Source organism: Megalobrama amblycephala, linkage group LG11 (genome assembly GCF_018812025.1).
Source record: "Megalobrama amblycephala isolate DHTTF-2021 linkage group LG11, ASM1881202v1, whole genome shotgun sequence".
NCBI classification, from domain to species: Eukaryota; Metazoa; Chordata; class Actinopteri; order Cypriniformes; family Xenocyprididae; genus Megalobrama; species Megalobrama amblycephala.
The window spans coordinates 21,472,164-21,498,286 of record NC_063054.1 but is presented as its reverse complement, the minus strand read 5'-3'; the positions used below and the strand labels follow the sequence as shown (position 1 = coordinate 21,498,286).

General features: G+C 38.2%; 1 protein-coding gene across 1 annotated transcript in view; it reads right to left on the bottom strand.

Annotated features, from left to right (window-relative positions):
- Positions 1 to 26,123, bottom strand: part of scfd2 (sec1 family domain containing 2) — a 167,925-nt gene that overhangs the window by 119,207 nt on the left and 22,595 nt on the right. The window contains exon 4 of the mRNA XM_048206684.1: positions 23,290 to 23,465. Coding sequence (XP_048062641.1) covers positions 23,290 to 23,465 — 176 coding nt within the window. The remainder of the gene's footprint in view (positions 1 to 23,289; positions 23,466 to 26,123) is intronic.

The following is a 26,123-nucleotide window of genomic DNA, read 5'->3' as shown; positions in this document are numbered from 1 at the left end:
ACACATAAATACAGGACAGGAAGAGTCAAGACAGTTGCTCATAACAATTTATGAGGATGAGAACAACTTGCATTAAGGGCACTGGAATGAGATTTTTTCCCTTTGAGCACTGAAAGATATACAGCATATTAATATATGAAAAAGAAAAACAGAAAAAAAATAATGAATTGAAAATATAAATGAATTTAACATAGAAATAACTGACAAATGAGAAAATGGATTACTGAATGAACAAAATAGAAAACCGATCAATGAACAGATGAAAATAACAATGAAAAAACATTCAAAGAAATTAAAAAAAACTTGTAACCAACCAAAAAACAAAGCTAAAAGAACAAAGAATGTAAGAACTGTCAAAGGAAACTAACAAACTAGCGAAAAGAAAAGAAAAGAAAAGAAAAGAAAAGAAAAGAAAAGAAAAGAAAAGAAAAGAAAAGAAAAGAAAAGAAAAGAAAAGAAAAGAGACGCTGGCTGCAAGTGGAGAGTGTGTGCTGGACTCATTGCCCCCCTCCCCAAACAGCTTCATAATTAGCGGTTGCGTACTGGCCTCATTTGGGTTACTTTCATTCCTTTTATTTCTCTCTCTTTTCCATGGAAAACAACAACACATGCAAACACACATGGCACTACTCATCTGTTCTCCCTTAAACAAGAGAGAGAGAGTTCGGGGGGAAACAAGGAGAACTTGAGTCCCCCTCAGCCTCATGTGTGGGACAATACACATCTGAAGTTACAGACTTCTCTCTGAATTTATCTGTCCCTAAGTCCCATCTTTCCCTATCCGGCCGTGACGAGTCTCACGGGCGGAAAAGCGTTTGGCTATGTCACATATCAAAACCACACAGACTCAAATTTGTGTTTAGCTGTGGAGCCACGCCACACAAAATAGAAAGCAAATTGATGTCAGACACGTCGAGCATGTGGCGCTTTAGACCCGTGCTTAGCGCTGACGCATAGCCCTGCCTCAAATCCATGTTTACGACTGAATACATCTCAAAATTGCACGCAGTCTCTCTGAGCTGAGTCTAACTCTGAAAGGCAGACACCACACGCTCAAACCACACAGGAAGAGCAAGAGTGTCTCTAATTACGGAGGTCAATTAGATAATGGATAAGTGGGACAGAGGGAGGGGGTGAGATAGATATACTGCATGAGAAAGATGAGATTCAAAGGCAGAGGAAGAGATATATTTTTATATTTTACTACACATCTTGTACTCAATTTAAATAAATTTCCAGTAGCATATATAGTGAGCAGTATTTTTTTTAAAAGCTCAAGCATATTCTAATACTGCTAGTCATAAACATACCTTATAATGCTGATAAATGTCTAAATTTCATTTCTAAAATAGAAGTGGCATTACATAAATTGATGACATAAGTGTGATTTAAAGGTTCTGAATTTGATTGGCTGAGCGGGCACAGACATTTTTTTATTTGAATGTGCCAAGCTTCCGGTGTCAGCGGCTTCCTGTTATTTTAGATGTACAAAATAAGAAAGAAATATAATCGGTATTGGAAAAATAAGGTGGACACATTCCAAAAGCACTGGGACTTTTTACTGTTTGTATCGCTCCACTTGTCCATGTTTGTGTATTCGAGAATAAATTGCATTTTATACTGACTCTTTCTGTACGTTACATGGATTAGAATCCTTGTATCACAGTTTAGACAAAAAATATTAAGCAGAACAACAGTTTTCAACATTGATAATAATATAAAATGCTTCTTGAGCACCAAATAAGCATATTAGAATGATTTCTGAAAGATCATGTGACATTGAAGACTGGAGTAATGACTGCTGTAAATCCAGCTTTGCCATCACAGAAATAAATCGTTTCTTTTTATTTATATTTTAAACTATAATAAAATAGAAAACAGCTCTTTTAAAATTGCAATAGTATTTTACAAAATTACAGTTTTTATTGTATTTTACATCAAATACTTTGTGAACATAAGAGATTTCTTTCAAAAACAATTTTTTACTGACCCTAAAGTTTTAAATGTGTCTCTTTTAAATATAGAGCCTAAATGTAAGTTACACAATATTAACTTTTTGTTTATTGAGCTCTTACATACAGGGTTTAACAGTAACACCCGCCAACCTGCCAAATGCGGATGGATTTCAGCAGTGGCTGAAATAATAAACTAATAAAGTGCAATGTAATGTGTAAAAATACTGATTTTTCGATATATATTGATACTGAAATATCTGAAATGCTTCCAATACTCATTTTCAGCAGAGTAGACACATTATACCAGCTGCGCTTTCTCGCTCTCTCATCTCTCCAATGGTGAGTTGACACACAAACCCGCCTCCCCTCACTCACTTGTTTCATTTGCTCCTGATAAATATTGTTGAATTTCTGTGTGGGTTTGTGAGTAATTTTACTCATTCCTGCAGATTTGCGGACACGTAAAGCTCTCAGTACTAAATTGAGTTCTTTTTTGCTGCTTATTGAGCTTAAATGGTCTTGGCGATATTCACTTAAACACAGTGTTTTAAGTGAATGTAAACAGTTGAGAAAGAAAATGCATGTATAACAGTACAATGGATTCATGTGTCAAGTCTTAAAGTGACAGCAGCCTAATATACCCATTGCCAAATTATGAGATAACATTAAAATTCTCTATATGGCAGTTTTCCCCATGGTTTTTGATGTCAAAAGTGTGGCCAGTGAAAATGCTGTGTGGCTAGTAACTTTGGAATACCACTAGCCACAGTGACTGGTGAGCAAAAAAGTTAATGTCAAGCCCTGCTTATATAAAAGCAATATCACATTTGGTTTATTGTTCTAAACAAATGACAGGTAGGTTCCTTATATTAAATTAGTAGCTTGCTACTTAAGTCTACTCTGCCCTGTTATTTTGATTTGATTTTAAATGTACCATAGAATGGAAAATTGTATTTACCTTGGCATAGTTGAATAATAAGAGTTCTGTACATGGAAGTGACATACCATGAGCCTCAAACACCATTGTTTCCTCCTTCATATGTAAATCTTGTGCGTGCAAAAGACCATATTGGTATTGTGAAGAAGCAAGCAAGGACAATAACGAAAATGGCAGATGGATTGATAACTGTTCATGATTCATGATATCATGATATATTTAGTGATATTTGTAAATTGTCTTTCTAAATGTTTCGTTAGCATGTTGCTAATGTACTGTTAATGTGGTTAAAGTTACCATTGTTTATTACTGTATTCACGGACCAGAGCCATGTCATTTTCATTTTTAACCCGAAAACGCTTGCGGTCTGTATAATTCATAAATGCATCTTCATTCTTATTGAGTCTCTCCAACAGTGTGTAATGTTAGCTTTAGCCACGTTAGCAGTGCAACACACTATCAAACTCATTCAGAATCAAATGTTAGCAAACATCCACAAAATACATGCCATACTTATGTAATCGATATGCTGCATCACAAACAGTTTGTAATGATCCATTTTGAGAGTTATATTTGCTGTGTGAACTTCTTTATTATTTAAGCAATGTACTATGGAGTTGCAAGCTTTGGGGCAAGCACAAGTTCATTTGCATTTAAAGGTACAGCACCAAATCAGTGCATTTTTTCTCCCACCCCAAAATAGGCAATTAAAACATGATATAATAAAAAATCTATGGGTTATTTTGAGTTGAAACTTCACAGACACATTCTGGGGACACCTTAGGCTTATATTACATCTTGTGAAATAGCCATTCTATGGCACCTTTAAATATAAATATGATTTGTATATACATTTCCTCTGTTCTTACTTTATTTCTGCATTCTGTTCATTGCTTGCAGTTAAGCTGCACAAACATAAGTTTTTGTCAGGTCCATTAAACAGTAAATGAGTCACAGAGCAAAAAAAGAGAGATGGCAGAGAATAAACAATTGATCCCAGCTTTCAGAAGAGTACATTAGGCAAACATGACATGGTCAGCACTTCTCTCCACTGTAACAAAAGTGATGTTTTGAGGGATGCTGCACAGGGGCTCAGTGCAGACCAGCAGCAAAGAAATATTTAAATACTTCCAGACACATCAGCACAGAGCCTGAGGCCTCTCCACCTCCTCCGTGTCTTGCTGTCAATCACAGTTTGCGTGGATATATGTGTGTGTGCACGTGGGTGGAGATGAAGATGAGTGGGAGGAGTAAAGCTGAGAGCTAGTGCCAAAAAAATCTAATTTAGGGCATATGATTTTCAACAAGTCAAAACACAGTCAAAATGTATGCGTAATCAAAGGCCGAAACGAAAGGGAAACAACATAAAAAGTGGCTTGCATATTCCGGCACTCATGTTTCTCTGCAAACCATGAGAGCCACGTCAAGTTGAAACCCAGACACCATGAACGTTACTCAAAATGCACAAACACACAATGAGAGCAGCACTGCTGGTACAGCAAAACTGGAACAGATGCAGACAGATGTGTGATGAAATGGTTCACTCAAAGTGAAAATTCTGTCATCATTTACTCACCCTCATTATGTCTTTTAATACCCATGTGACTTTATTTCTTCTGGGAAAAACAAAATGGGAAATCACAAAGTATATTGATGATGCTCAATGTCAATGACACCAAATGCAAGTTCTCATGTTTCTCAGGACTGAACTCAACATGGCAGGGTTAAATATGCACATACGCAATTGAGATGAACTGAAGCTGTAAAGTTTCTATCATAGTCTTATTAATACATCATGTTTGTTTTAATTTCTTGGATTATATAGATGTATGTCACATCGTCTTGATATATCTAATAGTAAAGTTTTCATTAATTAAAAATTACAATTCAAATTCAAATACCATTTTATTTGGGTTTAGGTTGTTTTAAAGGATAAGTTTACCCAAAAAATTAAATTCTGTCATCATTTACTCACCCTCATTCACAGCAAAATCCCCAGATTTAAAATCAATTCTGCTCAAATATCTTCAGTTGATTTCATCTAAGGCTGTGGCTGAAGTCAGTTGTAGCTCTTGTTGTTTCTCTTTTATTCAGTGATTCTGCTTGTTAACAGCGGGTGTTCATTACTAATGCTCAATCATCACTTAATTAATTGCTTAATTATCTCATTAACTTTTATTCTGCTTCAGTGTTACTTTAACACTATATAGAGTAGTAGAGTTGGACCATATGTAACTCTGAGTTTATTTAACTATGGGGATTTTGCTGTGTGTCTTTTTAAACATGTATGACTTTCTTTCTTCTGTGGAACTCAAAAGATCATTTGAGAAATGTCATAAAAATTAGGGGAAAAATGTTTTTGACAAATGTCTTTTTTGACCATACAATTAAAGTGAATAATAATCCTCTTCTGTGTTTAGCAGAAGAAAGACATACCATTTTGGAACAACATAAGGGTGAGTAAATTATGACAGAATATTCATTTTTGGCTGAATCTCTTTAAAAAATGCTAAATTCATGCTTTAACTGTGATAATTCATTAGAGATTTAATATCTTTTCCTGTTAAAATAGCAAAAAAACATATCTGTCAATGTTTAAAAATTCAGTAAATTTACAGTTAATACAACTATTAGTGGAGAGCAAGATTTAACTTGGCTTAAATTTCTGTTTGTATGGTTTCATAACACATATATAGCACACAAGTTGTATGGACTACGTTTATGATTGTTCATCTTGGAGCATGACAGCCCTAATTGCAAAACAGCTCCAAAAACTCTTCATAATATCTTATGTGTATAAACAGTCAGAATAAAAAGCCAGTCATTCAGGTTTAAAACGACATTAGTGTGAGTAAATGGTGACAGAATATTAATTTTGGGTGAACTACTCTGCAAAACTCAAACACACAAAACAACAAGCAATTTTAGACATCTGGACCCCTGGAGCTGTTTCATTTTGACTCTGACTTAAAGCCGCAGTACCCTGAAACTAATCAGAATTAATTACATTACTCAACCACTTCAGGGCCAATCAGAGTGCAGAACTACAACCGCTGAGGAGAAAATTCCCAGGATGCTCGGAATTCTGGATAAGCTATGTGATGAGAAAATTGAACCTGTGTCTCATTGACCGCAACTGACCCTGGACAACCCATTACATGAAAACACTCCAATATCTCTCTCACACACACACAGCCTAAGGCTTGAGAGGAACGTGGAGGCAAGACAAAGGAGGACTGTGTTTGAAGGTGATATATGAAGGTGGATGTCACCATTTGAATCTGGGAATAATTAAGAATGTGCATGTGTGTGTGTGTGTGTGTGTGTGTGTGTGTGTGTGTGTGTGTGTGTGAGTGAGTGAGTGAGTGAGTGAGTGAGTGAGTGAGTGAGACCAAACTATTTGTGACCAACTTTAATGGAAAACCAAAACTGTTCACCAAAATCATAGGGACGGTACTTACTGCTTTATTCATCGCCAAAGAATTTGAATATTCAAGTTCTAGAACTCTATATGAGAGCTCTCTGTTGGCGCTGGCAAACGGCTCTCGGCTTGATGAAAGCGCTGCATTGTGGGGTATTTCCAAAAGTCAGCAGTGTCCGACTGGAGCTCACTCACTTCTGCCCGACGCCAGCTTGTCCGCAGACGCACACACAAAGGTGAAAAGACACAGACCACCTTGACATACTTGACACACAGTCAAGTTGTGGTGGTACATACTGACTCACACACTCACACGGCTGTCAGTGACTCTGTCTGCAAAACCAAAACACTGACCTGATTCAGCACATTTTCACACATCAGCCAAGAATGCATATGCACATACATTATACAGACAAAAACATATGTATGATGCTAAACCTCACAAATCCTGCATTCAGTAAGACTTATTTAAGACTTTCACAGAAGATGTTACCAAAGGTAACAAAGGGTATGTGAGTAGTCCTGTATTGCATGTATATGCATCAAAACTGTATATAGACCTGACCAATGGGCACCCAAAGCTGTTTTAAACATGTTTGAGCAGAAGCTGTTCTGATCAGGTCTTGAGATGGTTCCCTGTGGGAGGAATTTCATTTCAAATCAATGAATTGTGAGCCCCAGAGAGATGTCAGCACTTTCTCTGCAGAGATGCTGGACACTCTCATAGCAGTCTGACAGCCAAAGAGTGCTGAGAAATAGTGAAAGACTTATGTTGACCAGGCTGTATGTATGTATGTATTTATTTATTTATTAGGGTTGCAACAGTTCAAATTACTCAGTTAGTTTTTTATGGTTTTGGTACGGTTCTATGTTCAGGGAAAAAAGGGCTACTGTCAAATAAAAATGAAGAAATTAAGAACAAATAATCAAACTACAAGCAATAAGCACAAATAAACACAGCAGAGCAGTAGAAAAGATACAAATAATATAAAACAGTGCTTTCAGGTTTTTCAGGTATCTAACAGTAGTTTTCAGGTACAGAATTTGAATAAAGTATCTAATCAAATGTAAAAAAGCATTGCATATACAGGTGCTGGTCATATAATTAGAATATCATCAAAAAGTTGATTTATTTCACTAATTCCATTCAAAAAGTGAAACTTGTATATTATATTCATTCATTACACACAGACTGATATATTTCAAACGTTTATTTCTTTAATTTTTATGATTATAACTGACAACTAAGGAAAATCCCAAATTCAGTATTTCAGAAAATTAGAATATTGTGAAAAGGTTCAATATTAAAGACACCTGGTGCCACACTCTAATCAGCTAATTAACTCAAAACACCTGCAAAGGCCTTTAAATGGTCTCTCAGTCTAGTTCTGTAGGCTACACAATCATGGGGAAGACTGCTGACTTGACAGTTGTCCAAAAGACGACCATTGACACCTTGCACAAGGAGGGCAAGACACAAAAGGTCATTGCAAAAGAGGCTGGCTGTTCACAGAGCTCTGTGTCCAAGCACATTTATAGAGAGGAGAAGATGTGGTAGAAAAAAAGTGTACAAGCAATAGGGATAACCGCACCCTGGACAGGATTGTGAAACAAAACCCATTCAAAAATGTGGGGGAGATTCATAAAGAGTGGACTGCAGCTGGAGTCAGTGCTTCAAGAACCACTACGCACAGATGTATGCAAGACATGGGTTTCAGCTGTCGCATTCCTTGTGTCAAGCCACTCTTGAACAACAGACAGCGTCAGAAGCGTCTCGCCTGGGCTAAAGACAAAAAGGACCGGACTGCTGCTGAGTGGTCCAAAGTTATGTTCTCTGATGAAAGTAAATTTTGCATTTCCTTTGGAAATCAGGGTCCCAGAGTCTGGAGGAAGAGAGGAGAGGCACACAATCCACGTTGCTTGAGGTCCAGTGTAAAGTTTCCACAGTCAGTGATGGTTTGGGGTGCCGTGTCATCTGTTGGTGTTGGTCCACTGTGTTTTCTGAGGTCCAAGGTCAACACAGCTGTATACCAGGAGTTTTAGAGCACTTCATGCTTCCTGCTGCTGACCAACTTTATGGAGATGCAGATTTCATTTTCCAACAGGACTTGGCACCTGCACACAGTGCCAAAGCTACCAGTACCTGGTTTATGGACCATGGTATCCCTGTTCTTAATTGGCCAGCAAACTCACCTGACCTTAAGCCCATAGGAAATCTATGGGGTATTGTGAAGAAGAAGATGCTATATGCCAGACCCAACAATGCAGAAGAGCTGAAGGCCACTATCAGAGCAACCTGGGCTCTCATAACACCTGAGCAGTGCCACAGACTGATCGACTCCATGCCACGCCGCATTGCTGCAGTAATTCAGGCAAAAGGAGCCCCAACTAAGTATTGAGTGCTGTACATGCTCATATTTTTCATGTTCATACTTTTCAGTTGGTACTTTCTTTGTATTGGTCTTAAGTAATATTCTAATTTTCTGAGATACTGAATTTGGGATTTTTCTTAGTTGTCAGTTATAATCATCAAAATTAAAAGAAATAAACATTTGAAATATATCAGTCTGTGTGTAATGAATGAATATAATATACAAGTTTCACTTTTTTAATGGAATTAGTGAAATAAATCAACTTTTTGATGATATTCTAATTATATGACCAGCACCTGTAATTTTCACTGTATAAATTAAATAAAGATTCATCATTATTAATTATTAAGTTACAAAAGCTTTTCAGTCAAGAGCAATGAATGATTTCCTTGTCTTTTGTTGTTCAACTAACATTAAAAATGCATAAAGACAGCACGAATATTAGGCTGCTGTCACTTTAAGACATAATGCTTGGATACAGTACACTGATACTGAACACATGCATTTTTTATGGAGTGTTTAAGTTCAAATTATAGATGCGTATGCGTTGTCAGATATGAGATGAACTGTGGTGCAAGTGCATGCCAAACCATGTGTGATTTTTACCGAGAATGTTATACCCCTAATTATATTATAATACGGAAAATGGTTTCAAGAACTTGATGAAGAAATCAAGAAATTAGGAGACTTAGACTGAATGCCTGTTTTTAGCTTTTCGTTTGATCTCTGATTTATCTGATACACACAGACTATTTCAAACACTTTCTTCATTCAGCTGTGCTGCATTAACAGGCACATGAGTCTTATACACACACAGAGAGCCGATATACAAACACACACAAAAGACTGCCATATAAGCACAGGTCATATGCAAAGGCACTGAGAAACAAATCCACGAAGGATGTTACTTCACAAACACAGCTGTGTGAGGAGGTCAGGTGTGTGAGAAGGACATAAGCTGTACGTGAACATGCGTCTCTGTGTTTGTGGGGTTTTATAGAAGTCGGCAGTGTGTGGTCAGTTGATGTATGTCGTGTGTGTATATGTGAGTGTGGGCGTTTACACTGGAGGGTGAGAGGGAGTACGAGAGATATCGAAACTTCCTGTAAGGAGTAAACGGGTTGTGTCTTGTTTCCGGCAGTAATCCGTTCGCCCTAAACACAGGAAGGCGGACAGGCTAAATAAGTCATCTCACACACACTTAGCACTGGCTGGACTCTGGCCAGAACTCTTCTCTCATGTGTTTTCTCCTGTCAGAGTCTCATATGATGTTCTCTATCTATCCAACTCTTAAATTTGATATACTGCTCGTATTTAATGAGGGGCTGTCATTCGAAATGAAAACAAATCAAAATGAAAATTGATCAATAGCTGCCTCACTGCCTACATAGGCAAACTCCTTCTACAGTGCACAAAAAAAATCAGTGATGTTGAATTAAAAAAATGTCCATTATGGATGTGTGTATGATAAATTAAATTTGTTCATCATATACAGTCATATTTTTTTGTCTTACATTTCATACAAAGCTCACTTTCATGAATTGGAATGTGTGCAAAGGATTGTGGGTAATTTAAGGACGCAAAGGATACACATGATGCATCCCTGAATGAAGGATGTGAAATGAAGGCTGCCTTACAAAGTTCCTTTCAGTCGAGATGGCCTTCAGCGACACTTGATGACGTGGCAGCCTTAGGGCTTGTTTACACAGAATGTGTTTTTGTGTCTAAAAACAGGAGACACAGCACTCAGGAATGGTTTAATAAAAACGCAGCGCAGAACACGAGGGTCTCGAGACACGCTTTTGAGATGCAATAACGGAAATAACAGAAGTAGCCAAACAACAGAACAGATAGCTACTATTTTTTACATGGAAAAAAAAATAAAAGAAAATAATCGCACGGACTCTCTGGACACGGCCACTATGACCGCCTCCTCCGCCATGTAGCCTCCAATGGCGCACATGTGCGAGACGCTGCAATAGACGAGAGCACAACGGTCATGCACAGGTTTACTAGGTTACTGCCCAATTGCTACTCAAAACTAGCCCAATATAATGGCTAAATATCATGTTATTTGGTGCTTCAGCCTGCGGACATGAAAAACAACCCATGGCAACAGTGTTAAAGTAGCCTAATTCTGGGGACATGGTTTGGCAACACTGGTTATACATGTCTGTCTAGCAAATGTTTACATAGAAAAACAATGAAAAAGTAGTGCATTGGAACGGGAAAGCGTGTTCTGTGTGAACGGCCCCTTACTAGGACACAGCCTTCTGTTTGAGAAGCACCCCAAGGGCTTGTTCACACAGAACATGTTTTTGCTTTGAAAAACACATGACGCGGGCAGTGGAATGGAGAAAAAACGCAAGGTCCCGAAATGCGTTTTATAAAAGTTGAACTGAATTTGACTTGAGCACCGCATTTTTAGAGTGCTGTATCATGTGCGAGACACTGCAAAAGACGCAAGCGCAGCGGTTATACACGTCCATCTAGTGCGTTTACATAGAAAAACAATGGAAACGTGTAGCACATTGGAATGGAAAAAACGCGTTCTGTGTGAATGGCCCCTAAGGGCCCCTTTGCGTCTAAAAATGTGAGACGCAGCGCTCAGGAGTGGTTTTAAAAAAAGCGTAGCATAGAACGCGAGAGTCTCGAGACGCGCCTTTGAGACGTGATGCAATAACGATATTTACAGATACAAGTTTTGACATGGAAAAAAAGAAAATAAGATAATAATGAGCGCCTCCTCCGCCATGTTGCCGTTATATAAAACAGTTGTCATGCCAACTCGCAAAGCTTGCCCCGCCTCCAAGTTCTTCTGATTGGTCCACTGTTTTGGAACTGACATTGATGAGCAGCGCTGCGTGTAAAAGTTGAAATTCTTTTAACTTGACACGGCGTCTTAAAAACGTGGCGCTCATGTGTGAGGCGCTGAAAAAGACGCAAGACGCGAGCGTAACGGTCATGCACGTCCGTCAAGCGCGTGTTTACATAGAAAAACAATGGGAAAGTAGCGCATTGGAATAGAAAAACGTGTTCTGTGTGAACGGCCCCTAAGGCTGCATCCGAAATAGAATACTGTCTGAGCTGCTACTTTACTACATTTGATGAGGAATGAACTTCACAACCATTAAAAAAGCATTACTAGAACCGCCATTTTATGAGTAGCAGTTTCTCCAATTCATAGCAAAAGGAGTGCACCATATTGGTAAATATACAGTCTTTGACATGCTGCTTCCGCAACACTTTACTATCCAATGAGGTCATTGCCATATTTGTAAGTGGCAAAGAACAGCAACTGATGTTGTAGGTCACATGACAACACCAATAGGGCAGATGTAGTATGTCCACACTGTATTCATACTCCACACGTGCATACTTATTAAAAAACTTTATTAATGGTCAAGAAGTTTTTCATCAAATGCAAAATATACTCTGACAGAAAACTCAGACACAGCTAGAGTGTAGACAGATAAGATAAGAGAGATGAGAGGAAATAAAGAAGGAAGTCAACAGATGAACGATCAAAGCAGCAGGGAGATGAAACGATTCAAATTAAACATTAGAGTGACAGATTTACAAAGAAAGCAAGAGAGACTGTAACTCTTGCAATCTGGGACCGGCTCCAGGGAACATGTGGGGAGTGGATGAGGGGGTCTTCAGGGATGTTTTCTGGGGTCTGTGAGGGCTGTCAGACAGAGCAACAGGAAAAACAAGGGTGTTTGGACACCAGGTCAAAAACGAATGCGCTCACACCCACGCACCCATGAGCCAGATGCACATTCGCACTGTTACAACGGCACGCGGTTTACTCCTACTGCGATCGCGCATGTGTATGGAGGAGGAAAAACAAGCTTGTTGTGTTAGTGAGGTCAGAAAGCCCAGAAACTGTCCAGAAAGTGTCTCTGCGTGTGTGTTAGTGTGCATACAGTTAGATATTATCCAGGACAAGGCAGTAGGCTCCAGGCAGAGGGGATCGGGCTGACCTGAGGGTGGGTTAGGGGTTCAGAGGTCAAAGGTGATGTGCCATAACTTTGTCTGTGTGCGTGTTAATGACGGCCTGGAGCCACTGATGCAGTTTAACAGCATGTGTAAATGTGCGTTATCCATCTCTCTTCAAAAACAAAAAGAGACACAGAAAAGATGTATTCGGCTCCTGACATGTCAGTATGAAGAATTCATTTTGTCTGTGGATCGTTGTCGTTTACATATATTAATATATATTCTTAAAATTTATCTCAAAATGTATTTTAATTCAGAAATTACACGAATATAATATTTTCTATGTTGTACAAGTCATTGATTTTTTTTTAATTAACCAATAGATCTGGGCCAAAGAAAACAAGCATCATGTTATTGAACCACCACCATTCTCTTGGTATTATGACAGAAATCTTATGTCACTGTTGGAGTAATTTTAATGTTTACTGTATATGGCTATATGGTAACAGTATATGTGAATAAATAGTTGTTTTTGCTAGAAATCCAAACACAAAATGTTTTATACATTATATGACCATGTATTACTGCCCATTTTCAATAATCTGCTGACTTAAATTTAAGTCACCATCAGTGCAAAATTTTTATTTATTTATTTATTTATGGCTGATTGTTAAAAAACATCCAAAAAATCAGTGCAGACTATGTCCTGTCAATCAAAAGGGGGCTGAAAAATGTATCAGACTGCAACTCATACTGTGTGTGAAGAAAATGTCTCTTGTGTTGAATTTAGAGCTGTCAAAGTTAATGTGACAATAACACATTAACAGTTAAAAAGTAGCGACATTAAAGCAGGCTCTATTTGACCCTATGAATCACCCGTAGTTCATGCCAGGGTTGCAAGGTGTGCGTTTTTTCCCTACACCAATAATTATTCCAAATTATAAGTCTTTTCTTACATGTTAATACAAGTTATAGCATGAACATCAGAAGGTATGTTCAGTACAAATTACTGAAATGCATCACGTCTCATGTAATCACTCAATCAGTGTTTCAACTGCGGGAAGGCATCGATAAAACAGCTTCTGAACAATATGTCACTTGTATTTAACTCTAACTCACCCAGGCCTCGGCTACATATTAAGGATGACTAGAAGGTTTAGATGTCAGGACAAGAAAGAAAGAGATCAGAGCAGAAGCCTTTATAGAGTTCTGATAAGTAAACAGGACTTAAGCGGAGCTCAAGCAGAAGGAATCCCTGATAGTGTGTGGGGTGGAAGAAGTCAAAGGTCACAGGTCCACTGCTGCAGTATTAAGAGCACATTTACTACACAATTAATCAAATCTTCAGTCAGCCACCCAGATCACTGCCCTTTGAGGGACCTCAGCAACACAGACCATTTTAAAAACATCTTCCACTACATAGACATAGATAGACAACAATGACTATTACTACAACTCAGACTTGTGGGCCTTTTGCAACCATTTCAGGTAATCCGATCACAAATGGTCAGACAAATTGATTGCGGTTTTCAATTGCTAGTAACATGCGTCTCTTCTGATGGGATTTCCAGGGGTCTCTGATTTTGTTAATACATAAATCACTTGTCAGTGCACCTAAAGTAAAAGTTCTTGGCAAAATTACATTTCCTTAATAGCCTAAACACAGGATTTACTCCCTTCAAACTTGGAATGTCACTGTTACCGTCACTGCAACTTCCACACACACACACACACACACACACACACACACACACATACACAAAACTAAATGCATTCAGCCCAAGCAAAGGCTGGATATAGGCTAATTTATTAGTAATATTGTCATATACATACAGCCGTTAGGCTATCACATACCCAGCACTTGATTTGTCCTGGTTAGCTACCTTAAAAAAATGCTCCCATACAGTAATTTTTCTTTCTTTCCTTCAGTTTGTTTTGATTTTTGCAATTTCTCTCTGATCTGTTTTTCATCCGTTACTACTTAAACAATTGAACACCACAACTGCGTAGCTTAATAAGATTAAAGGCAAATAAAATTAAAGGCACAATATGTAATTTTCGCCACTAGAGTTCGCTTATTCAAAACAAAGGCGTAGCTTGATGATGCAGTGAAAGAGCATGGAATCATGGGAACTGTCGTCATCACCTCCATAGCCGATGGAAATCCCGACAGACTCGGGCAAAAATCATGTTCATGGATGAGCTAATGTGTTGAAGTTTTATTAAAGGTTCTCTAAGCGTTCCTGAGCGGAGTAACTTCCTGTTGACGTTCGAAGTGTTGTCAAACAAAACAGAGGCTAGCTAGACCCTCCCTCCTCCGCCTCCTCCCCTCCCATCCATGCTTCCTGAACGCGGCCATGAACGCGTCATTAACGCGCATCTAAAATCATTCTTGTCGGTTATTGGCTGGAGCGTGTTTATTATGATTCGTGGTCCAGGCTGCACCAGTTTGTTTTTGTTGCCGTTTTTGGAGCTTGTGGCGACTACAGAGACCGCGTTTTTTTACAGTGTGTTCAGGGGACAGGCAGCTAGCGGATAGTGAGGAGATGTTTGCTGTATGTGACAAAAAATGTTTTGGCCTAAAACGCGTGACATCGCTTAGAGGACCTTTAACCTTATGGTGGTATGAAGTAGGACGGGTCTAGAGCTGTGGGAGCGGAACGAAGTGGCAGGAGCAAATGCTAATGAAAGACACCTGCGATACACACCGATCGAGTCCAGCAAAGCTTTTACTATGCTTATGCTGCAGTCGGTCGCTTCTGCTCTTTTCGTTGCGTATGTGGGGTAACGCATGACTGTTTTACATGGTTAAAATAATCATAGTAAATACATTTGAGTGTGTTGAAAGTTATATTATAACGTTACTCTGTGCGTTCACTTGTTGGCTGCTATGAGAGACTTGTTGCACTTTGCAGTAATCTAGATCGATGTCAGTAAAACTGGAAATATAGTGCGGATATGACATCATTGACAAGCGATGCAATGAAAAGGTCCGTGTCCTGGTTAAAAATTCAGATTTCTCTGGAATTAAACATTGTTGGAAACATTTGAGATAATATAAGTACATAAGTCAACAAAATAGAGAACATTGTTCTAGTGGTTTTTAATCTAAAAATCTTACATATTGTGTCTTTAAGCTTTAAAAACGTTGATATTTCCATCATTAATGATTTATCTCATCCACCCGCAATTAATCAGGTTATTTTTGATTACCCGACCAGCTGGCCCGCCCAACCAGTGCATTATCCACAGTGTCCGCAGATTTAAAATCACTATCTCATAGCAAATGTGACATTTCCAGCAGAACGATCATTGTTGCTTTAGCTGAACCAGTATACCTCAGCAATGACCAAGCAACCACATACAATGCTCTTGCATCATCCTGGAGACTTTTTTTTTTTTTAATGGGCAAGCCACTCACATTTTCTTCACTAAATGCAAAAATCTAGTTAAAATAATATTACACTGTTAACTCCAGTGCTTCTTTACCTAAAAACATGTTTGACACCATAATGGCAGTGTTTTGAAAAAAAAAAAAAAAAAAAGTAAACTGACATTTAGTATGAATATAATTACACACTCTGTATGCTGGGCTGTGAGGTAACGGGAATGGGTGAAAGAGAGTACTTGTTGACAGCTCTTCTTGACCACAACACCCTCTCCAGCAAACACACTCTCACATACACACATTCCCCTGCCAGGGGTGTACACCAGCCGTACCAGACTCAAGGCCGTGATGCCCATCTTTCCTCAGCTTTGTGTCAGCTTATTAACTTCAAGCTGTTCTCTAAAACCATCTTAGTGGGACAGCAGAAGCCAAAGAAACCAGTACTGTCAAAAGTCACAGCCATAGTCAACAAATCATACCATTACCTGCAGCCATGGCCACAGCTTTAGCAAGGACAAAGTCACCTGCCAACTCCTGTTTCTAAAGTCACTATGAAATCAAAATTGAAAATTAGTTTTTTGTTTGTTAATGGAATATTGCAGTGTTTATTATAAATTATTTATCCGTGCACATTTTTTTTTTTTTTTAATAATCTTTAAATTCAAAATAACGTCCCCTCTATTGGAGCGACATCTCTCTTCTCTGACGATTTGTTTACTGGAGTGAGGGCGGGACAACCTGTCACTCACATGAGATCACAACAAATAGCAAAACACAACAATCCAATCAATTCCCGATGGACCTGCCCTACATATTTCTTGTTTGAGAAGCAATTTCACTCTGATATAGGTATATAGGGAAGAAAAGACTATCACAACTTCTGTTTTATGCTGAAAAGATATTAGCCAGTCTGTAAATTCTCCATTGAAAACAAGATGAATTAATAATTGAACACTAATAAATACATACATATAACTTAATAAACTTTGGACAAAGGCAGCAACCCTTTTATCCTACAAAATACAATCTCAGTGCTAAAATAAATCTAATATATGATGACCAAGGGGAGAGAAGGGATGACCAATAAGTTTATATTTCATTCTAGACCCTTTTCACATTTCCGGGTTTCTCAGAAGCGGAAGTCATCATAGTTGGGTAAAATTCTATAGCGGTGAATGAGAGAATACATTAAAGGTGCCATCGAATTGAAAACTGAATTTACCTCGGCATAGTTGAATAACAAGAGTTCAGTACATGGAAATGACATACTGTGAGTCTCAAACTCCATTGTTTCCTCCTTCTTATATAAATCTCATTTGTTTAAAAGACCTCTGAAGAACAGGCGAATCTCAACATAACACCGACTGTTACGTAACAGTCGGGGTGTACGCCCCCAATATTTGCATATGCCAGCCCATGTTCCCAACATTATGAAAGGCATTACACAAGGGCAGCCAGTATCAACGTCTGGAGCTGCACAGCCGAATCATCAGACTAGGTAAGCAAGCAAGGACAATATGGCAGATGGAACGATAATAACATGATCCATGATATCATGATATTCTTAGTGATATTTGTAAATTGTCTTTCTAAATGTTTCGTTAGCATGTTGCTAATGTATTGTTAAATGTGGTTAAAGTTACCATCGTTTCTTACTGTATTCACGGAGACAAGAGCCGTCACTATTTTCATTTTTAAACACTTGCAGTCTGTATAATGCATAAACACAACTTCATTCTTTATAAATCTCTCTAACAGTGTGTAATGTTAGCTTTAGCCACGGAGCACTATCAAACTCATTCAGAATCAAATGTAAACATCCAAATAAACACTGTACTTACACGATTACACATGCTGCATGATGAACACTTTGTAAAGATCCATTTTGAGGGTTATATTAGCTGTGTGAACTTTGTTTATGCAATGATAGAGTTGAGAGCTCGGGAAGGGGCGGAGAGCACGAGCAATTAAAGGGGCAGCAGCCCTGAATCAGCGCATTTCTAATGATGCCCCAAAATAGGCAGTTAAAAAAATTATTTAAAAAAAATCTATGGGGTATTTTGAGCTGAAACTTCACAGACACATTCAGGGGACACCTTAGACTTATATTACATCGTGTAAAAAAGCGTTCGATGGCACCTTTAAATATATTTTTTGTTTTCCCATTTTCTCAAATAGCAAAAGAAAAAATAAACAACCTTGTTTTCACAACTTTCGAAAAGATGAAAAAAATAGAGAGAGATTGATAACGGCAGTCAGAAAAGAGAAAGACGTCATTTTTACCGTCACTCCCATAGCTTCTGTATTAGAATCACCCTCATAGCAGCATTAACTAACTTTTTGTAATATGATGCAAAGGTAATATAATAAAAAGTATATTGTTATAAAATGTACATATGTTTTTTAAAAAAAAAAAAAAATATATACAAAACTTTGCAGGATTTAAGATATTGATGACCGTTAAATCACGTCATCACAGTCCGTGAAAAGGGTCTATACTGACAAGTATCAAAAAAAAGATATTATACCAAATAATTTTTGGTTATGTATCTATATTCTTATTAGAGCATAATATCAAACTCTACTGAAATCAGTTGTGAAGAATACCTACAAGTATAAATAAAAATAGTTCAAACTACACTAAAAGTAGATTATTATAACCAACAGAATGTATTTTTGAATACTTTTTAAAGTATAATTTTATTAGCTTAGCCACAGGCTTACATCAAACTTATATTAAATCAACCGCGAGGAGCGCTTTTTTGAGCTGCTCCCGAAGTGCTCCGAATCTGTCACTTATGAGCTTCAATGATGGTTTGGATCATGTTATGCAGGTAGTAGACAGATCACTAGTTTTCACAACAGATCTATAGTATCAGTGCTGTAGGCTGAGGCCTAGTTGGATGGGTGCCTTTATTAACACTATCCAGCTTTCCCATACTGCACCCCAGGAGGGTGAGAGAGGTAACCACAGACCTGAAGAATAAGCCTGTCTCATGCCAGTATTTTCAATAACAATTTTAGCCTCTGGTTTCAGAAATCCAGCTTGCAAATATCAGAGGAAAAAACATCAAATGGAAAATAAAATGAAATATAATAAACAAGGGGAGAGAGAAGAAGAAAAATAACTTATTTATTACTTTGGGAAAAAATCAGGGATCCTGTTACAGATGGTGTTTAGAGTGCAAACAGAAACTAGCACTAGTGCTCAAGGCTGAATGTAGATATTTGATGTCCCAGAGAGAGACTTATAATTACTGAATATTAACTTTTGGGGGCACAGACACACAGACACATACACACACACACACACACACACACACGTACACGCACACGCACACACACTCATACCCATGGACCTCTCCAAAACTTCAGAAGACAAACTTCCATTCAGGTCTTCATAAAGACATACTTATACACCTTATATATACAATCCCATTCAAGTTTGTGGTCAGTAAGGCTTTTTCAAATGTTTTTGAAAGAAGTTTCGTATGCCCACATAAATACAGTAAAAACAGCAATATTGTGAAATATTATTACCATTTAAAATAACTGTTCTATTATATTATATAATAACTCTTTTAATATATTTTAAAAAGTAATTTATTCCTGTGATAGCAATGTGTTTTTTTTTTTTTTTCCAGCAGTCATTACTCCAGTCTTCAGTGTCAATTCTTTGATTTATAGAAAGTTCAAAATAACAGCATTTATTTGAATTATACATTTTTTAACAATAAGGTCTTTACTAACACTTCTGATCAATTTAATGCATCCATGCTTAAAGTATTAATTTAATTTCTTTAAAAAAGAGCAGTAATTATGTACATTATATACTTATAGCAATGTTATATTTCATCACCTTTCTAAACACTTCCAGTTCATTTAAGGTTTTAAAGGGATAGTTTGCCCAAAAAAGAAAATTCTACTCATTTACTCATTATTTAAAATGAATCTACTCCATACAATCCATTGTTCATACAATGACAGTCAATGTTGTTTTCTTTCCACAGACTTTCAAAATATCTTGTGTTTGACAGAAGAAAGAAAGTCATACAAGTTTTAAACGACATGAGTGACAACCATTTATTTTTGGGTGAACTATCTTTAATAAAAATATAAATCTTTAATAAAAATATAAATGCAGCAAGCAATAGGTGGTGCTACTCTTTTTTTATATACTGTAGCTTGGTTGCAAACAAATGATTAGCATAATGGTTTACATGTTAGTAAACACCTTTTCCCTATTTTTCCCCCAGAGTGATGATGCCCACTGGAGAGTTGAAGGTTTATAAGCTTGAGTGCTGATTGCTGTTTAGTTGTTTGGCGGTTTGGCTGATGCGGCCAGTCTTGGCCTGCTTCTGCATCATGTTTTTTCTGATTTGTTTTAATGAGTTCCTATGGGCTGAGCTTTCCCGCTGATCTCTTAACAGCCACAGGAACCAGAAACTCCATCAAAAACAGTCTGTGAAAACTAATAACGGAGGAGCGAGAGGATATTAGTCTGGAATGCTCTTTTTTGCATGTTCTAGTGTGGTTAAGATATTTTGATAAGTTCAACCCTCTAATAAATTTTTTTCCCTCAAATCTCTCTGAAGACCTTCATTTTGCTTTTTCTTCTCTCTTGGCTTGCCGTTTTCCACATTTCCTATTAAGGTCTCTGTCCTTTTTCTCTACCCACGTCTCCCTCACTCCCTCTGTCCTCAACATATTTGACCCTTGACCTGTGATGTGATGCACACGCGTGTATCCGCCCCAGACGGGCCTCAGTGAAAGCATTTCCTTTTCACTTTTGCATCCTCAGAGAGCTCAACACCCACTGGAGTACTTCGATCCAAGCTGCCTCACAACTCTACTGATGCTTAAAGAATCTCTCTGTTTTTCCCCAAAGCCAAACACAGAGTGTTTACTGAGTGCTGTTGCCAGTTAGGCTGTTTAGACTGTTTACTCACTCACTCACTGCACCTGCAGACACCAGAGTAAACTACAGAGAGTACATTACCAACAGCAGAACACAACCACCAAGCTTAAAGTGAACAGTAAACTTTGGATTAAGACAAAATACAAAAATTGATATACACAGAACCTCATATTCTGATAATCTAAATAATTAAACATTAGTAGCACTACTGTTTGTTTGAAACAACACTTTGTTCATCAGTACAATGAAGCTTCTTGAAATCTAACAAAGACAGACTGCTGGTTAGTTGACTGGTCAGATGGACAGAACAGTGTATGGACGGATGGTTCGGTAGATGGATGAGTGGATAGATGGATGAAAGGATGGATTGGTAGACAGATTAATGGATTGATTAATAAATGGATGAATTGGGGGATGGATGAATGAATGAGTGGATGGATCGGTAAATAGATGAGTGGATGGGTCGGTAGATGGATCACCAGTGGATGGATGGATGAACACACAAGGACACATACTCAAATATACATAAAACACTAATAGACAATCTGTAGATGGATGGACGAGTGTATGCATGAACACACAAGCACATATACTCAAATATACACTGCTCAAAAAAATTAAAGGAACACTTTGAAAACACATCAGATCTCAATGGGAAAAAATATCATGCTGGATATCTATACTGATATGGACTGAGTAATGAGTTAGGAATGAAAGGATGCCACATCGTTTGATGGAAATGAAAATTATCAACCTACGGAGGACTGAATTCAAAGACACCTTGAAAATCAAAGTGAAAAAAGGATGCAGCAAGGCAAGCTAGCCCATATTGCTGAAATTTCTTTGCAGCAACTCAAAACGGTACTCAGTAGTTTGTATGGCTCCCACGTGCTTGTATGCATGCCTGACAATGTCGGAGCATGCTCCTAATGAGACGACGGATGGTGTCCTGGGGTATTTCCTCCCAGATCTGGACCAGGGCATCACTGAGCTCCTGGACAGTCTGAGGTGCAACCTGGCAGTGTCGGATGGACCGAAACATAATGTCCCAGAGGTGTTCTATTGGATTTAGGTAAGCCGAGCGTGGGGGCCATTCAATGGTATCAATTCCTTCATCCTCCAGGAACTGCCTGCAGTGAGCACAGGGCCCACCAGAGGATGTCAGGCCCTAAGACCACCCTCATGAATTCTGTTTCTGATTGTTTGGTCAGAGACATTAACACTAGTGGCCTGCTGGTGATCATTTTGTAGGGCTCTGGCAGTGCTCATCCTGTTCCTCCTTGCACAAAGGAGCAGATACCGGTCCTGCTGATGGGTTAAGGACCTTCTACGGCCCTGTCCAGCTCTCCTAGAGTAACTGCCTGTCTCCTGGAATCACCTCCATGCTCTTGAAACTGTGCTGGGAGACGCAGCAAACCTTCTGGCAATGGCACGTACTGATGTGCCATCCTGGAAGAGTTGGACTGCCTGTGCAACCTTTGTAGGGTCCAGGTATCGCCTCATGCTACTAGTAGTGACACTGACCCTAGCCAAATGCAAAACTAGTGAAAAACAGTCAGAAAAGATGAGAAGGCCTCCACCTGTAAAGCCATTCCTGTTTTGGGGGTGGTCTCATTGTTGCCCATCTAGTGCACCTGTTGTTAATTTCATTGACACCAAAGCAGCTGAAACTGATTAACAACCCCCTCTGCTACTTAACTGACCAGATCAATATCCCAGGAGTTTAATTGACTTGATGCTATTCTCTGATTAAAAAGTGTTCCTTTAATATTTTTGAGCAGTGTACATAAAACACTAATAGACAATCTATGGATGGATGGATGGATGAAATGGATGGATGTATGAATGCATTAATAAATGAATGTATGAATGAATACTGCAGATGGATGAATCAAATAATGGATGGATGGGTGAATAAAATGAATGAATGGGGGGATGCCAGTTTCTCATGACTAATAACAAAGTATATATTCTAGAGAATAGAGTGATATAACTGAAGACTGAAGTGCTAGAATAAACTCCTGTGAAATCTATTAAACATCCAGGAGCTTTACGTACAGTAACTACTGCCACAGAACAGTGCCAACAGAAAAATATCTATGAACTTAATTCACAGATTATCCAGCTCCAATGTTAATGGGTTTCAGCAGTTTCAGCAAATATCGATTGTCCTTTAAAGCCATGCATACTTGAACAGTATGTACTAGACAGAGAGACAGTGAAGGAGAGACCTACAGAAATCCCTTAATCTTTAACTCTCACAATAGAGATACGTAGTGCATTGCATTCAGGATATCATAAAGCAGAACTCTATAGCCTGTTATTGACAGATCAGTGAGCTGTGTGATTGGCTAACCTGCAGGAGGAGTCTCTCAAAAGCAAGGCAGGCATCCCAGCAAGGGAGAGCGGGATGACGGAGAGCTTGAGCAGCAGCCAGTCCCAGCTGTAGGACACCACTGTGACTTTCCAGAGCCTCCCAACTGTCCCGAAACAACTGAACATATGAACAAAGCTGTTCGGCTGTAACCCGCCCTGAGAAAAGAGAGAAAAACATCAGCATCTTATTCAAGTTGTCTGGATTCAACAGTTACACAAAAAAAAAACATTCAGTCATTCTGAATTCAGTGTTTACCTTCAATTGTATCCTTGGTGTCAAACAAAACTTCAAACATTGTTTGAACTCCAGAGAAAATGTACTTCAGTCCCCATCAATGCAAATCCATTACCAACACACAGATTTACTGGGCACGCACACACACACACACTTGAACATGTGGTTTACGGGGACTCTCCATAGATGTAATGGTTTTTATACTGTACAAACTGTATATTCTATCCCCCTACCCTATCCCATTTTTTGAATTTCACAGTTTATAATATGTTTTTAAGCCATTCGTTTACGAGGAAGTGTCCTCATAACCATGTTTATGTTGTAATACCCATGTCATTATACACATTTGTGTCCTCATAAACCACGTATACAAGAACACGCACACTATGGTAAAGAAAAAAAGTCATCATGTAGAACAGTCTCTTCAGTGTGTGTGTCAAACCAATTCTTATGATACTACACCAGACCATAATATTTTCACTAGGAACTGACTCAACATAACTCAATGTGTGTGTACGTTTATTTGCAAATGTATGCATATGTTTGGTTGTAACAATATAAATAAAATCAATTATGAATTACTAAGTAAAACCATCTTTACTATGTGAAAGTACAAACTGATCCCTAAATTGTAAATGAGTCATTCTTTTGAACCAGTTCCTTCTCATGATTTGCTCAAACTGATTCACTACTAAAACATAAAATGCCTCATGCGCAATTCTGGGAACACTTCTAAATGAATTATTGTTTTAACCAGTTCACTGAAACAGACCATTCAAATGAACTGATTCAATAGAATTATTTGGACTTTCCAATGCTAATCAAAGCAGGGATTTATTGAGTTTAACCTAAACAGATTAATAACTACATCACTGTACACATGCACACTGTGGGAGGCAGAGGAGAGAATTTTTACCTTCGGTAAAATGACAACTATCAGCACACACTACTGTTCAAATGCACCACCAAACCATAACATGCTTTTTGTTCCTCCATTTGTGTTGAGACTGTGAGTCTGGAAGAATGATAGCTCTAAAGTTCACACTGCTCTGTAATGTAACATCATGAGATACAAGCCAAATTATAAGTGTATATGTGATTTAGGCTGATGTATTTCACAGTCAAAGTGTTTGTATGTGGTCAACCTCTTCTGAGCTTATTTATTACGTTGGCACAGTTCAGCCAAAAACACTCCAACACAGAAACACATCCTCATTGACCCTGGAGTTCTCTTAGGGGTTGAGATGGAGAGAGGGAAAAAGAAAGATATTTCATGTAGTTCAACAGCTCATTCCATTTCGGTCTTTGTAACTAATTGGTTATTCTTTCGGCTAGGGCTGCACGATTTATCGCAATTTTATTTGGCAAAGGCTGCGATTATTTTATGCACATCTTGTCAGAGCTGTACAGCTCTGTGATCTGTAGAAAATGCTTCTCCATCTGAAAGCCATGCAAATATGCAAATATGCCCTGCTGCCGAAGTAGAACACCTGTCATTCCAGGAAATCCCATACTATCGCTGTAGCTGAATAAACAGAAGATTTAAATGTTTTGATTGATTAAACATGACTAATAAACACACAGCTGCCTTATTCTGTGTAAGAAGCCACATCATCTCACAGAAGGACGCTCAACTGTCGTTATGAAGTGAGTTTGGAGTAAAAACATGTTATTAAATGTTGTCTTTTGTTGGACAAGATGTTAATACATGCTTCTCATGTCTGGAAAAATGTTTGACGCGTGTTGCTTTTTCAAATGTACATTATAAGCGATTCAAACTTGCTGTGCTTTTAGATGGATTAGCATTTGGAGCCATAGTTCACTGACAAGCAGCACATAAAAAAAACCATAATCGCAGCTTTGCGATTTCATAATCGAACTAAGCCAAATCGTTTAAGCGTGATTTCAATGTTTTTTTTCTAATCGTCTGATTAATCGTGCAGCCCTACTTTCAGCTAATAATAAATATGAAAAAAACAAACAAAAAAAAACATAACTAGCCCATATCTAATTTCATGTTTTATCCAATACAAAAACAAATGATAAACAACTGTATTTCTGTACAATTACCCCATATTGTAAATCATACTCAAATTTCTAAATATAAAAGTTTGGAAAACACATAAAATCAAAAAACAAAAAGAGGGAAAAAATGGGGTGGGGGATGGGAAGTGGAGGCTGAGGGGTTAACATTGAGACAGGGGATTTGGTTCACATTCACGCATACAGCCACTTCGCCATGCTGATGCTATGAACCAGCACCAGATGTGGGAGTATATCCTGTGATCCAATGCAGCCAATGTTTGCTTCAGCCCAGCCAAAAGCTCATACACACAAACAAGAGACAGAAAGAGCACGGACAGAAAGAAAGCTGGCTAGAAAATTACTAGAACAAGCAATGCACCAAAAGCAATAATCAGGCAGACATCCAGAGGGCGGTTACATGTTAGAAGATTGAGACTGAATCATTGGTGGGCCGAGCACCGAGCCCTGTGGTTCTCCTGAGGGTCATTTTCTTAAGATGACGGGATCACAAGACGGCTCCAACCTCATTATGGCCCACATTTCACAAGCATACA